We start from the raw sequence: 16,418 nt of genomic DNA, 5'->3' as shown, positions 1-16,418 counted from the left end.
ATGAGTAACCTTAGGATCAATTTCACCCATATTTCACCCAGCATCTTTATCATATCTGCTGTGACCTCATCTGAGCCTGCTGCTTTCCCTGACTTCATTTTCCTAAATGCTGTTCTTACATCTTCTGTGGTGGGCTCTTCTTCGTCTCTCATTGTAGGCTGTATCTGAGGCAGTACAGCTTCAGTGAGGCTTTTCTTCATTCAGAGGCTGTTGGAAGTACTCCTTCCATATGCCTTTGATGTCGTGGGGACTGGTGAGCAGGTTGTTGCTGGAATCCCTTATAAAGGGTGTCTGACTATCTTCTTTATCTTTCTGTCTTTGTCTTGTAACCTGACACAGTTTCTTTGTGCCACCTACTGAATCACTTTGCAGAAGCTGATAGAGTGCCTATGATGCTCTGATCTTTGCTGTAGCAACTTCTTTATTAGACTCTTTATTAGCCAACCAGTGCTCATTCCTAGGTTGGTCCATAGTTTCTGTCTCCCACTTTTTCCTGAACTCCTTTCTTTTGATGACTTCATGGACTTCTGCAATCCACCACCAGCTTTACTTATGCACCATATTTCCATACCTGACTCAGCCATATATCTCATGCATGCTGTTTTGGGGTGCTGCCATTCTTCAGTTCCACCTATTTCCTCCTCTTCTTGGGATTCTAGAGCCCTGAGTAATTTCTCAAACTATTGTGCTTTCTTTCCAGTCAACTTCCAGGTCTTCAGCCTGCTCTCGATTGATTCTGACCACTGCTTGCAGCTGATTGTGGCAACCAGTGGTTTATGCTGTGGGCTGACTGTTTCACTGGAGATGACTTTGCAATCACTGATGCTACCCCAGTGCCCTTTCCTGACTAAGAGGAAATCTACCTGAGTTGCATGGTGGCCTATCTTGTACGTGATCTTGTGACTGTTTCTGAACCATGTATTGACTACTATCAAGCCATTTTACAGACAGAAGTCTAGAATGGCCTCTCCTTCTTTATTCCTGTTGACCCACCCATGTGGACCCAGGCAGTCCTCATATCCTGTTCAGTCTGTCCCATTATGTGCATTCAGGTCACCCATTATTAACACCAATTCCTGTTTGTCCTGCAACTGCTGTCTGAATGTACTCATCTCTTCATTATCACTATCCAGCTGTGGGGCACTGCCTGAGATTATAAATACTGCCCTTTCATTAGGCTGGAGTCAAACTGCCATGAGTCTGTCACTAATTCTGATGACATCCTTCACTGCCTTCTGAAGCCTTTCTCACCACAGTTCCCACACTATTTCTATACTGCTCTCTTCTTGAGTAGTAGACTCTGGATCCCAAGCCAAGTGGCTTTGTCTCCTTTGTCTCGTGCATACATAGGATGTATGGCCTCCTCCATACCATCAAGTCATCCACTTCCAAGCTCCATCCTGTCAGTGAATCTACATTGAGTACAGCAATTCTTAGTTCATGTTTGGCAAAATGATTGGTTTTACGTACAGCTTTTGTCCAACAGAACTATCTCAGGTAGCCCAGGCTGGGCAAATGGACACCAGACAGACAGTAGCTTATTGACTCAGGGCTGCTGAGTTTTATGACAAGCACACGCTGGCCAACTGGGGTACATACACCACTCCCACCATTAGCATGAGTTCCTGTAGTAGGCCGAATCCTCAACCCACTTATCACCCATGCTTATTTGGTGATATTAGTCAACAAAACTGAATCACCTAGAGCCATATTTTACACTGTTGAGTGGCTAGCCCTGCTACAGTGTTCAGTCTACGATATGTGTTCTCCTATCTTTTGGATACTATGCACCACAGTACATGCCCAAAGCAGTTACTCTATACAAACCTTCCCCCTATAGGGCATTATGAAGAATCTGTGCTGCTGCTCACAGCTCCATCCATTGGTGAGCTTGAGATGGAAACACTCAGCATGTTTTTCAGAAGTGGGAGGAACCCCACACAGAGACACAGGGAGAACATGCAAATTCCAAACAGGCATTGGCCAGAGGCTTCAGGATCGAATCTTGTACATTTTGCATAGGAGGCAAAGACCTTAACCATTAAGGCAACTGGCTTCTCTACAGAGTTCAATAATTCAGGTAGAAGACATGGAAATTATTATCACAAGGGAAGAAAAAATGTATGTATAATATATATATTTATATTACTGATAAAGTAGAAAGTACAGTTGTCTAAGTAACCTTACTATAACAGTACATGTTTGAATGATCACTACTGCAGTAGCCTTAGCTATATGGGTTATATCCTGCCTAGGATTTAACAGCCAGCCAGTTTTCAATGCTTCAGGGCACCTTCCATGTGCTCAAACCATTGGGCAGCTCCAGCTTATCTGCCTAAAAAGACAGGTTTGATTGCCAAGCCCTTCAGAGCTTTCATGCCAATTGAGAAGGTGAGGCTGAGCTCTGCTAGGACATAACTAGCAGTAACAATGTATATACATATATAATTTAACACCCTGGCAAAACAACAAACTCAAAAAAATAACTGGGAAGGAGGGAGAGAATGGGTGGTAAGCATTAAATCCATCGTTTGTCTTAATTCACATCTCTGTAGCAATACATAAATTGATGTTTTCTAGGGTAAGGATTTCTTCTATGGAGAAGATTTTTTTTTGTTTAGGCTCCTAGAATCAAGTAGCTATAGCTTTATGTTATCCAGATTCTGTGCTATGTTGGAAGCTTTATGCTGCCTAAAACAGACACTGAGGAGGTAGGCAAGGATTAAGCCAATATAAGAAAACTTTGGGGTGAAAGGTGCCGAATCCCTGGCAAAGCATTTAGGACTGTCTACTATCTTCTGGCAGGCAGAAATATATATTGTACCCACCCCTGAATGAAACCACAAGCTATGCCAATTATTAAAAGTTAGTAGTGTTTTGCTCATATCACAACATCATTCTTGGTGATGGTAGAATTCTGCTCAAGCCTAGGTTCATACCTGCCTCAGATACATATTTAGAGAGCGCTTCATATGGTCCAGGGAGATGTATCGAAGGTCATTTATACCCATGTGTAATATGACTGTGTCATACATGTACTTGTGGTGCAGGGACTTGAATACATGTGCGATGTGGAAAAGTTCTGGCAACAGATGGACAGCTGACTGTGGACCTCTTCTTGCACAGGCTGGTGAGCAGTGTATTGGTGTGTCTCATTGGAAGCACCTATGTCTAAGATATTGGACTGTGTGGAGAGTTGCTGTATTGTCTTTTGAACTGAATCAATGTGATCTCAGATGTATGTTTCATGGAGGGTGCTGCCTCTGTTGTGCATTTGTGAGGTTGTTGAAGGTTATTTAGGAAGCCTTTGTGGTTAGGGTAGGTTACTTTTAAGATCTTCATTATATGTAGGGCTATGTGATTAGTCTGGAAAATACAATGTTTATAGTTCTAGAGTTAAATTAGCAATCATAGGAGATATCATTATTTATGCAATCTGCAAAAGCATGCAAGTTTTATAAACAATTGATCTGAGCTCAAAAAAATGGAACATTAAATGCTACTTTAAATAAAAACTGGCACAATATATACATTTATTTGTGCTGTCATGATGGTGTATGCTTTTGTACTTAGACAAAGCATCACAGCATTTCAAGTCAAATGACTATGACAGCAACTTACAGAGTTGTGTATACTGTTATGGATAAATCTTGAAATCAATAAATTAATTTCTGATTTGTTTTCCAGCACCAGCAAGAGCCCATTGTCTGTATCCTAGACTGCATTAGCAAATTACGAGGGCTGAATGCGGATCTTGAAGGAGCTATAATATACAGGCTTATCAGTGCCCTGACTCAGGTATGCAGAAATGTACAAACATGACAGTCTGCTTCTTCAGATATAAACTGTTTGGTCCTATAAGCTTGATTATTTAATGCCTTCTTTATAGCATCAGAGGACACCTCATCTGAAATTCTTCCTTTCAGATATTTCCTTCCTTACTTTGATGGCACTATACACAGTTAATAGCATGCTTGTTTGGCTTTTTGAGGTTAATGACCAAGACAACCACGTAGATTTGGCAGAAGCATCAATATCAGCTACAGAGATCAATAATTCATGTGGAAGACTTGGTAATTATCATCAGGGAAGAAAAAAAATGTTACTTGTCAAGTAGAAAGTACAGTTATGTAAGTAAACTTACCATAACAGTAGATGTTTGAATAATCACTTCTACTGTTGCCTTAGCTATGCGGCTTATATCCTGCCAAGGATATAACAGCCAGCCAGGTTCCAATGCCTCAGGGCAACTTCCATGTGCTCAAACCATTAGGAAGCTCAAGTTTATCTGCCTAAATTGCCAATCCCTTTGGAGCTTTCATGTCAATTTAGAGGGGGAGGCTAAGCTCTGAGAGGACATAGCTAGCAGTAAAAAATGTATACACATATATAAATGGGTCTACTACCGTAGAACGAAATTACACTATTTTGAAATATGATAGTAGTGTCCCACTAACGTGAAAGTGCACTTCAACGAAAGTGCACTTTCGCAAAAGTCACTAGAACAAATGAAGGGTTAGGGCTTGGGTAATGGATAGTGGATAGCTAGTAGGGCTATCCCACTATCCTTAACCCAAGCCCTAACCCTAAGGTCCGTGACTACCACACCACAGTGCAGGAAATTGTATTTCCTCCACTGAGCAGTAGTTACAGACCTATTTCCTGTACTGTGGTGTGGTAGTCATGGACCTTAGGGTTAGGGCTTGGGTTTAGGATAGTGGATAGCCTTACTAGCTATCCACTATCTTTAACCCAAGCCCTAGCCCTAAGGTCCATCACTACCACACCACAGTGCAGGAAATGTCCCGTTCGACTTAGTGACTTTCACAAGAGTGCACTTTCGTTGAAGTGAACTTTTGCGTTAGTGGGACACTACTATCGTATTTTGAAATAGTGTAATTTCGATCTACAGTAGTAGACCCATATAAATACACACCCTGACAAAACAACATACTAAAAAAAGTAAGGGAGGAATGGAAGGAAAGAGAAACTATTGTAGCAGTGATCATTTGAACATCTACTGTTAGAGTTAGGAGATAACAACTCACACAAATATTGTAAAACCAAAGAAACCAGAAAAACAATAGCCCTGAATGGGCACTGGTTACTGCCACAATACCCATATATATGGGTTATACTTGCTTACTGATTAAGGTCTTTGCCTCCCATGCACAAGGTGTAAGGTTTGCTCCTGACCTCCGGCCAATGTTTTGTTGGAGTTTGCTTGTTCTCCCTGTGTCTCTATGGCTTTCCTTCCACCTTCAAAAAACATGCTGAGTGGTTCCTTCTCAGACTCACCAAAGAATGGAGCTGGGCAGCAACACAGACTTTACATGGCGCCCTATAGGCAAAAGAGTTGTATAAACAGAAGATCTGAAAAAGACAGGAAGAAGGCAAGAGGAAACAAGGGTGTGCACAAAGAGGTGGATATATTGTGTGAAAGAAGACTTGCAACAGTCAGGCATGAGTGTTAAAGAAGGCAGGAGAGTGGCATTGAATAGAAAGAGATGGCAACAACTGACATGACATCCCAACCCCATGTAGAAAATGGAGAAAAATAGGGTTGATGATTATGACTGACTGAACATTGCTTGCAACATTTGGGTTGAAGAAGGGGAAGGGTCCAGGAGCACCTGGAGAATGATCCTAACAAAGCCTGATCTAGACCAAGAGAAGGAATCAAGCTTGTAGTGCTTTGTAAAAGTATGAACAGAGGTCCAATTTGCTGCTTGTAGAATACTTCTACAATCCTACCCTTTCAAAAAACCCATAGAAGAAGCCAAAGTCCTTGTAGAATTAATCTTGTCCCTGCCTGGAATAGCTTTGCTATGGTAAGATTAACAAAAGGTAAAAGCCTGAGACAACCATTTGGAAATGGTCTGTTTAGACACAGGTTGCCCCTTCAACTTACATTCAAAAGAAATGAGCAACTGATCCAACAATGTGAAAGATTTAATTTTATCAAGATAATATCTGAATTGTCTGTGGACATCCAATATATGAAGTATCCTTTTTCCCATATTTTCGGGTTCAGAAAAGAAAACAGGAAGATGGATATTTGGTTTAAAGTAAACTCGGATACCATTTTAGGCATGAAAGAAGGATTAGTTCTCAAAGACACCTTATCCCTGTGGAAAATGAGATAGGGTTAACTCACCATCAGAGCTTGCAACTCAAATATTCTTCTTGCAAAGGTCAGATGAATCAGTGAAACAGTTTTCCATATGAAAAACCTCAAGTTGGCTAGATGAGCTGGTTCAAATTTTATTTATTTATTTATTTATTTTATTTTACATTTGTTGACCGGGATAGTCCGACTGGATGCATGTCCATTTTCAGCGGAGGCCCGGGGAGAAAAACTCCAAGGGTAAGCAGATACAGCATTACATAATACCAGCATTACATATTACAGACTATTTACAGAGATTTTATTATTTATTTTATTTTACATTTGTTGACCGGGCTAGTCTAGCTGGATACATGTCCATTTTCAGTAGAGGCCCGGGGAGATAAGCTCCAATACAGATAAATGAAAAACTTAGTAATCAATATACAAAATAAGACTAAATAAAAATATTCATATTAAACAAGCAGATTTCAGGTACATCAAGAGAAAAATAAAAGAAAAAAATGACTAAATAGCAGCATTAGTTGTAAACAATGAATATTACAGGTTACAACATAAAATTCTGTGAGGACAAAAAACAAAAACAAAAAAAAAACTTGTAGTGCAAGAATGCTTATACTATACAATATGCAGGTATAAAATACAGATAAACAGAAAGACTAAAATATAGATTAACAGAAAGACTAAGGTCAAAAGAAGAGACAGGTTAATTATATACAAATATAATGTAAAAGAAAAAAATATATTCTTCAGTAGGAAGTGTATAGAGTGACTAGGCACAGTGTAGTTTAGGAGGAAATCTATATTTTTAGGTAAAATAATATGTATTGGTTTATGAGTAGTGAGGGATAGGCAGAGCCAAGTTTAATCAGGTGGATAGAAGCCTAGTCAGGTTTAGTACAGTGGCACAACCAGTGTGTTCTAAGGTAGAGTTTTAGTCTATTTTTGAAGAGTGAGAGAGAGGGAAGAGAGGAAAGGTCGCTGGGGAGAAGATTCCAGGTTTTTCCAACAGCATTAGAGAAGAGAGATTCACCAGCCTTGTTAGGTTTAGAGGTATATAGAAGATTTTTGTGTGAGGAACGTAGTGATTTCAGATTTGTGTATGGAGTGATGAGGGTAGATACAATAGGAGTACAGGAAGGTTTATAAAGAGTTTTATGGGCAATGGTTAGTTGATGGAATTTAATCACATTTTGTAGTCCAAGCTGCTTTATATTTATGCAGTGGTGGGTTCTGTAAGGGTTTCCTGTTGCAAATCTAGCAATGTTATTGTAGGAAGTTTCCAGTTTGCTGAGGTTACTTTTAGAAAGGTTAGTAAAAATAGGTGAGGCATAGAGGAGGGTAGAGATTAGATGAGTATGAGCTATGGTTGTTCTAGCTGTGGGAGAAAGGTAAGATTTAATCCTATAGAGGGAGCCAAGTTGTTTGTTGACAGTTTTTATTGTATTGTTGATATGGATGTCAAAGTTCAAATTATCAATGGTGATACCCAATAGTTTGGAGGTTGTGTCGGGTGATATAATGGTACCATTAGTGGATATAATTGAGAAATCAAGTGGAGAGGACTTGTGAGTTGGATTAAAGAGAAGGAGTTTAGTTTTTTTAGAGTTCAAAAGAAGGGAACATTGTGTAAACCATTGTTCAACTGTGTTAAATGCCTTCTGGGTAAGAGAGAGAAGTTCAGTTGTGGATTTGGCTGAGCATATAAGTGTGGAGTCATGGCTAAATGAAGGTCATTAATAAATATTGAGAAGAGGAGAGGTTTATAGTATGGACCCTTGAGGGACACCTAGGGTAACTGGTTGGAGGGTAGAAATAGTCTTATGCCAAATTACTGCCTGCTGTCTTTTATCTAGGTAGGACTGGAACCATTTTATAGAAGGTGCATCAAATGATAGGGATTCTAGTATGTTGAGGAGAATCTGATGACTGACCATGTCAAATGCTTTGGACAGGTCTATGAATACTGCTGAAGAAAGGTTATTAAGGTTACAGTTTTTGTTTATGCAATCTGTAAAGGAAAGGAGGGCAGTGGTAGTGCTGTGTGAAGGTCTGATACCATGTTGACAGCTGGAAAGTAAGTTATTTTGGGTTAAGTGGTCAAGTAATTGCCTATGGATACATTTCTCCATGATCTTTGCTAGGGGTGAGAGAAGGGCAATAGGGCGATAGTTGGAGAGCTCATTTGAGTGCCCGCCTTTATGGAGGGGATAATATGGGAGCCTTTCCATAGGCTAGGTATGTGACCTTCGGTAATAGTCCTATTGATCAGAATGGAAATAGGATAAGCTACAGCTTTGCCTGATAGCTGTAGAAAATCGGCAGGTAGTTGATCTGCTGAGGGAGAGCATGGTTTTAGCTTTTGTATGAGGCTTAGAATGTATGTAGTTGGGACAGGTTGTAAATGAAAAGGAGGGGGTGAGGTAGAGTTATAGGAAGGTATAGTGAAGTTATTAGGTGATAGCTGATTAGCCAGTGTTTGAATAGTATTAGTAAAGAAGGTATTGAATGTATTGGCTGTATTCATGTGATTAATATGGTCAGTATTTTGAGGGTTAGGTGTGGTGGATTAACCTGGGTGGAGTAATTGGTTAATGCTAGTCCAGAATTTTTGAGGGTTGTTTTGATTAGTTTGTTGGAATTGTAGGTAGTAATTTATTTTATCAGAGAGTATAGCTTTCTTAGTGTCATTTCTTAAATGTCTAAAGGTTTGTTGGTCAGCAGGGTTTTTAGTCGTTCTCTATTTGGCACAGTGTTTATTTCTAAGGTGCATTTTGTGTTTGGTTGCTTTTGAAAGCCATGAGGCAGACTTGAGTTTAACTCTAATTAATCTGGTTGGAGCGTGTTGGTTGCAAATGGCAAGAAAGTTAGAGTTAAAGTAATTGATGGCTTCTTCTAAAGGGAGGTGTTTTAAGGGAGACCAATTGCAAGCTCTTAGTTCTTTTTCGAATAGCTCAGGGTTACAGTTCTTTTTGGATCTGATATTTTTGACAGATGTTGGATTGGGAGTATGGGTTTTGTGCCTGATAATATAGGTAAGTGAGTGGTCACTTATATCATCAGGGAGGGTTCCTGAAGCATAGTTGTGAGGGAGATGGTTTATGAGAATCCAGTCTAATATTCTAGCTTTGTGGTTAGTTTTATTGATCCTGGTGGGGGATGTAATAGTTTGAGTAAAACCATATAGGTTAATGTGGGTTGTAGGGAGGCTGTTACAATAGCAGTTCCAGTCAATGTTTATATCTCCTAGGATTATGGTTTCTTGAGGCAAAGAATATTTTACATGGTGGCAATGTTATTACCAGGAGGAAGATACATACAGATGATATAGATGGATTTGGCATTGTTAATATGAAGTTTGGAGATGAGAATTTCTGCATTAGAATCAAGAGGTATTTTACAGTTGTAGGTGGTTAACTGTAAGCCTGATTTAAATAGAATAGCTACCCCTCCTCCTTTCTTGGCTACTCGGTCGAGTCTTAGTATGTTATATCCAGGTGGAAGGAATTCATTGTCTTTGGTAGCAGGTTTTAACCATGTTTCTGTTAAGCAGAGGATATCAAAGGAATATACTTCTACTAGAGCTTGAAGTTGAGGTACTTTATTGTTTATGCTACGTATATTAAGATGGGCTGCTTGGAGGGAGTTAGATGTTTTACTAAGGGAATTGATAGGGTAGGGATTTTGGCTGTGGAGAGTACTAGGAGTATTTGTTGGGCCTGGGTTAGGGTGGATATCTCCATCTTTAATTAGGAGTAGTAATCCTATATAGCTTGGGTTAGGGAATTTGTTGTATAGAAATTGATTTTTCCTGAGATTAAGGGTGTAATATTTAATATGTAGTATTCTATGATACTTTGCAAGCAGGTATTTGGGTGAAGTTGTTATATTAGCATGGTTAAAGAGGAGTGGAAGGGATAGAGCACTGGTGTCCTTGTTAGGATAGAGATGGTCTAGATGTAGTGGATATTAATAGGAAGTGAATAAGTAGGCAAAGATTAGAGGAAGAAGTAGTAGTAGTGTGAATAAAAGTAGTATAAGTAATGGGGTGGGAGGTTTATACATTGTGCAGATTTACTATTGGATATATATATATATATATGTGTAAATTTTTGGAAGTAAAAAGGGTGAGGTTGGAGAAATGTGAAGGTTGTGGTAAGATGGAAGGGAGTGTTAAGAGAAGGTAGATGTAAGAGAAGATGAAAAGTGGTAGAGTGTTCTGAGAGTACTAGGAGAAGGAAGAGGTGTGGCTAGTAATTTCTAGAAGTAATTGGAAGAAGAAGAGGTGTGGTTAAGTATGTATAAGAGTAGAACCCCTGGGGATGGGTGGGATTTGGGGGTAGAGAAGGGAGCAGAGTGAGCCCGCAGGACGAACGGAGTGGGTTGAGACAGATACAAATGCAGTTGTAAAAACAATCAGCAAGACTGACTCCAGAAGGTAAGTTAGAAAAGACAGGTGTGGGAAAAGGATAGTGAGAAGTAAGTCTAAAAGAGGTGGGTGTGGATAGTAGAAATAGAGGGTAAAGTGAGTGAACTAAATAGTACTTAAGGAACAGCAGGAGAAAATTAATGTAAGTTCAGGGCATAAGAGATGAGAAAGAGAGAATAGCTGGGGTAAGGGAGCCCCCTAGTGGACATGCCTGATAATTACAAGGCTAATAAGAGAGGGAGTTACAAGGAAAAGGTTGCTGTACAAAGGGAGTTTTAAAAAAGGGGATGGGAAGAGAGTGTATGAGGTACAGCGGGGGGGGGGGGTAGAGGCTGCTGGCTGTCCTAGCTCAGGACTTTCTCTAAGCATGTACTATAGGTACAATAGTAGAAAGTCTTTCTGGCAGAAATTATTCCACAAACATACTTTGCTGGTGTCCTTTGGAGAGGGATTGTAGGGTGGATTATTCAGTGAGGTGAGCCTCCAATAAGTTGGAGAGGGTCCTTTATGCTCCTAAAGACTAGTGCAGGTAGCACAAGATGAGCAGGTAACTTGAGGGGGCAAGAGAGAGAAGGTAGGGATGAGAAACAGTAGATTTCACATAGCAAGGTAAGCTTACTCATACATTACATTAATCAATCAGCGACACATCCAGTAATAGCAAATTACATTTCCAAAAACCCAAACTCTATAGAAAATGGGCTAACCATTCACAAAAACAGTATCAGTAGATAGCAAGTATGTCTATCCAAACACTTGTTGGCAACAATGTATTACTCTATATTGCTATAGCTCAGTACTCATTTTGAAGTAGCACTGAATTAAACAAAGCAATTAGACATTTTTAACTATTAAACTACAGTATTAGTAAGTCATGTTAAATCATATTTACAGATACTATGCTAGAACTGCAGTAGTAGTACATTACATAAGTAAGCAAGTTAAACAAGTTCCACAGATTAGAGTTAATCCCGAGCGTAAATCAGGATTAAATTAAATTACACAGTAAACTGGTTAACAGATTTTACACATTCTAGAGAGAGTTAGCCAGGCTTGATACACTGACATAGCCAAATGGAGCAAATGTTAGTTTCTCTAAGAGAAAATTAATAGCCCAAGGAGGAGCGACTGGTTTTCTTGTAGGTCTGTAATGCAAAACCCCTTTCCAAAACATTTCACATAAGAATGCATTCAACGAGGGGGATCTATGGGCAGATATACTGTAATGGCAGACAAATAAACCTTGGCAGAGGAGTAAGAAATGATAGAGGATAGCAAATCATACAAATATTATAAAACCAGAGAAACACTAGACCTGAATGGGTGCTGACTATGTTGTTAGCTTAAATAAAAAAAAAATCCAATTTGCTGATATATGATTTTCTAATAGCAGACTTTCTTGGCTCTATTAGTATATGCTGCATGCCTTCTCTAAAAAGGGGCCAAAAGGTAATTAAGACCCTATTATCCAGGTATCCATTTGAAGTTGATTGGCGGTGGGGTGTATCAGACACCTCTGTTCTTGTGTAAGCAGATCCATTCTGTGAGGAAGTTTGTGGTAATTTCCTCTGGTCATTTCTCCAAGAAAAGGAAAAGTCATCTGTCTTCCAGATATTCTTGCATGGAGTCCTGGAGCAGAACTTTGCCAGTTGATTGTTCAGAAAGGAGGCCTGTTTGAAGAGCTCCCCACAGATGGATCAAATTTTGGAAGACTACTGATCTAGTTTCCATTTGTGAGGATCTGCCTTTGTCCTGCTCTACTTGTCTGCTGCACAGTTTTTCTCTGATATTATGCAGAATACCTGTAAGATTAGTAAGATTATGCTGCAAAGTTATATCACAAGCTGACGTGGCTATTACCAAAAGGGGGTAAGACCTGGTTCCTCTTTGCTTGCTGATATGCCACGTGACTGTGGTATTGTCTATAACAACTTGAAGAGATCCAGGGGACCAAAGATGATTCAGAATTGAGTGACTTGATTACTGCAAGCGTCTAGTTTATATTTATGTTCTTGCTTCTGCCCTTTGTGTCCCAGGCACCTCGCACTTTTATCCCTCCTGAAATTGCATCCCAATCAAAGTCCGAAGCATCTGTGGAGACTGACTGGCTGCTTTGGAGTGGGGGGTGGAGCAAGAGTGGGGGGTGGGGCAATAGATCAGGATTTAGGGATATTCTCTGTCTCCACCAAGTGATTTCTCTTCCTACAACTTCCAGGTCTGGGATTTGAAAAGATAATGGGTACTGGTGCTGGGGCTAAAGGGGCTTCAGGTACCATTGTATCGTCCTCATGTGGAGTCTTGTCAAGGGTATCATGATTTTTTGGTTAATTTGTTTCAAGAGTGATACTTAAATACACAGGGAATTTCTGGGTCTTGTCTTTCCTGATAAGATTCCAAGCCTGCAAAACTACAAGCACTGTGGGTGGCTCCCTGCTGGGTGAGAAAAGTAAACCTATTTTTTTTGTCTGTGAGCTGCTTAAACTGATAGTGCTGCTTTCTATTTCACCTGCTCAATTTTGTTTTCTGTTTTTCCCATCCCTTGATTTACTTTTTAAACTTGGTGATTTTAAGTACCCACCCTTACTATAAATTGAGCTATATAAGCTCCTACCTTTCTACACTGCTGTTTATATCTTGAATTGTTTATTTGCCTTTCCTTGTGCTTATTTTGAAAAATGTGTATTATGCCTCTCATTGTCTGTTTTACTGATTTACTTTCTCTGAATTCATTATCTAGCTAGCTGTTGGATAAAGTATGTATTTTTACACTCAAGCAAACATTTTTCTGAGTTTTTACATCAAGAAGCCAGTGAATTTTCCATCTAATGGTACTGGATGGTAACCTGGTCTGTATAAGTTTGGGAAACACACTAATGATTCCTGCATGTGTTTATTGTTTTTAGTGCCTTTATACATTTTGTACAGTTGACTGGCTCTTGACTCATTTATACAAATGAAGTACTTTTATTGAATAATCACACTTTTATCAGCTGTTTGAAGTACACTGCTGCATATGTATATTTAAGTTTGTTTGTGGTAGCATTTCACTCCAGACACTCTTTTACTGTGCTTTGACATGAGGAGGACTGAGATTACACATCTAGTAGTAGTAGTAGGTGTTTATCTGGTCTACCTGAGTTAAGAAGCACAAAAAAAGGCTCTAAGTGTAGTCATTGTACTGGCCAGAGGCCTCAGTCAGTTTTCTGTATTCCCAGTGCTGGTATAAATTTGGTATATTTGCACAGAGCTTATTGCTGTGCCAGTGCCCTACACAGATGCAAACATCTGGAAACATTGCTTATTTTCATTACACTGTGAAAGTTTACTATGCTAGTTACCTTATTATAGCATCCGGGACTATTGCCCATCAGAGAGCATCTGATTTCAGCTCTAGGCAGCATCGCTGGTTAGGGTAGCTGCAGATTACACCACTTAAGTACCCTTCCCTCATCCAGTTACAAACACCCTTCATTCCTATTCCTTTCATTAGGATCTACAACCATGGATGGGCATGTTCCTGCTATCTCTGCATCCAGCTTGGAGGGTATCTTGAGGCAATGACAACAACTTAATTCTCTTACAAATACAGTATGTGAGAGATTACACCTTGACATTGGAATATAGACTTTCACATACAGACACAAAAAGCAACAAACAGGTTGTCAGTTACCACACCCAAAAAAGACCACACACATAGACCCACTGATGCAGAGATGCTCACATATATCCAAACATCAAATACCTCTCAGGTGCAGTTCTCAGAAACTCTGCATGTACACAAACAAGACAATTCCCATCACAACACATAAAGCCACATCTCATTGTGCCTCAGCTAGCAAGCCCACAAGGTGAAACACTCCATGACCCAATATTCTGGTCATAGGAGGCTCCATTGTGAGACATACTGATGTCCCTATTACAAGGCTAGATAAATGGAAAGTTACAGTTAGTTGCCTGTCAGGGGTCAGGGTTCACCACATCATGCAATCACTCAGGTCACTAACCCCTAAGTACCAGTATGACTCAGTCATAGTCCATGTGGGTGTGAATACATACATACAAATATTTCAAGCAAGGGCATGAATGCCCTCCTAGCCTGCCAATATACCAAAACACTTGTTCCCATAAAAAAGTGTCTACATTGTTCTGAATAATATATAAATTAGTACTTGCTTTAATGTAATTTGGTAGTCTGTTCCATGCATCAGCTGCTGTCTCAGAGAACCAATTAGTGCACTTCTTATTCCTATAGAATCTTCTGTATTGGTTGTCTGATGATTCTCTACTTTTTGATAACTCCAAACATTCCTGAAGTAGTCTCAAAATGCACTATATACACAAATTAGATCTCCTCTTAAAAATCTATAAGTGACACTGTATAAGTCAAGATATTTTAGTCTTTCATGATAAGTTAAATTTTCACATCCATGGATGCCCTTGGTATATTTCCGCTGTACTCGTTCCAGTTTACTCATGCTTGTTTTCTTATAAGGATTCCATATTGTTGCTTCATACTCAAGTTTGGGTTTAATGTAACTAATAAACAATGAACTTCATCATTTATGATTTCCTAGTCTTTATAAGTCTTTTTATGTAATCTATAGTTCTATAACTATCATTAATTAATTGGTTGATATGATTAGAAAAACACAAAGATGGATCTAACCATATACCCAGGTCCTTCTGAATCTACAGTTTTCAATCACTGTGTGCTATATTAAATATTCACCTTTCAATTTATGTCTCCAAAATCTCATTTGCTTAGTTTTTGATGTATTTTTCAGCATATTATTTTCCTGTGCCAAAATGGTCAATTTAGTCAAGTTATTTTGCAGACATGCCTAATCTGTAACACATGTAATTATTTTACTCAATTTCAGGTCATCTGTAGAGCACCTCAGATGAAAACGTTAGGTCTGAAAGATACAATCTAAACAAGTAAGAGCCTAGGACAGAGCCCTCTGGGACTCCCTGAGTGCAACCAAGAAGTTCACCTGTCCAGTTGCTGTATGATACTTGTCATATCCTATTTGTAAGCCATGCTGCTATCCATCTTACTAAGAGTACATCGATGCCTAGTTGTTCTAATTTATTGATCAGTGTTTCAAGTCCCAGCCTATCCATTTCTGACAATAACTTCTCCAATATTACCTTCTCCATTATTTTTCTACAGCATGAAAGTAGGCTTAAGGGTCAGTTTGACTCTGGGTTTGTCCTTCTCACCTTTCCCTTAGAGATAGGCATAATAAGCGCATGACTCCAATCTTGAGGAATCTCCTCATATTTATATGACCTAGAAAATAATAGAGACAATGATCCTGTAAGTTCTTGCAGTGTTCTGAAGTCATTATTACTAATTCTATCTCCTCCCTGTGCTTTGTTTGGATCCAGTTTGTGCAGTTCTTTTTTCAATATAATTTAATTTGATCCCAGTATCTGAGATTACCTGAATGTCACTATGACAACTTATCACCCCCTTTGTGCAGCCAAATTGTTTCTCATCAGATTTTGTAAATATATCTATAATCTCTTGTGTCTGAGAATAAATTTTAAAATCTATACACAGTTTATGAATTTGTATGTCTTTACTCCTTCCACATCTTGTGTAGCCATAAAAAGGTTTGCTATTATGCTCAATATCTTTATATAAAATGTCTTCATATTTTTCTTGCTCTTTTCTCACACTATGCGTAATTTTTGTCCAGCTTCTTTATTTCAGTTTTCAAAGTTGTAGTTCGACCTCTCTTCCATTTTTTTATATTTTTGTCTCTCACCTTAATAAGGATCTTGTTCTTATGAAGATGTATACCCCTGACATTGTATGCCTAGATCCTGATGTTAAACATTTTTTGCACTCAGTTT

At 39.0% G+C, this 16,418-nt stretch overlaps 1 protein-coding gene across 1 annotated transcript in view; it reads left to right on the top strand.

The window, feature by feature from the left end:
- Positions 1–16,418, top strand: part of LOC122815404 (protein tyrosine phosphatase domain-containing protein 1-like) — a 728,693-nt gene that overhangs the window by 685,777 nt on the left and 26,498 nt on the right. Inside the window, exon 11 of the mRNA XM_044087871.1 lies at positions 3,688–3,798. Within this exon, the coding sequence (XP_043943806.1) occupies positions 3,688–3,798 (111 nt within the window). The remainder of the gene's footprint in view (positions 1–3,687; positions 3,799–16,418) is intronic.

The sequence above is a fragment of the Protopterus annectens genome, chromosome 11.part0, assembly GCF_019279795.1.
Source record: "Protopterus annectens isolate FY-2018-M chromosome 11.part0, PAN1.0, whole genome shotgun sequence".
In the NCBI taxonomy this organism is placed as follows: domain Eukaryota; kingdom Metazoa; phylum Chordata; order Ceratodontiformes; family Protopteridae; genus Protopterus; species Protopterus annectens.
This window is presented reverse-complemented; position numbering and strand designations above follow the sequence as displayed.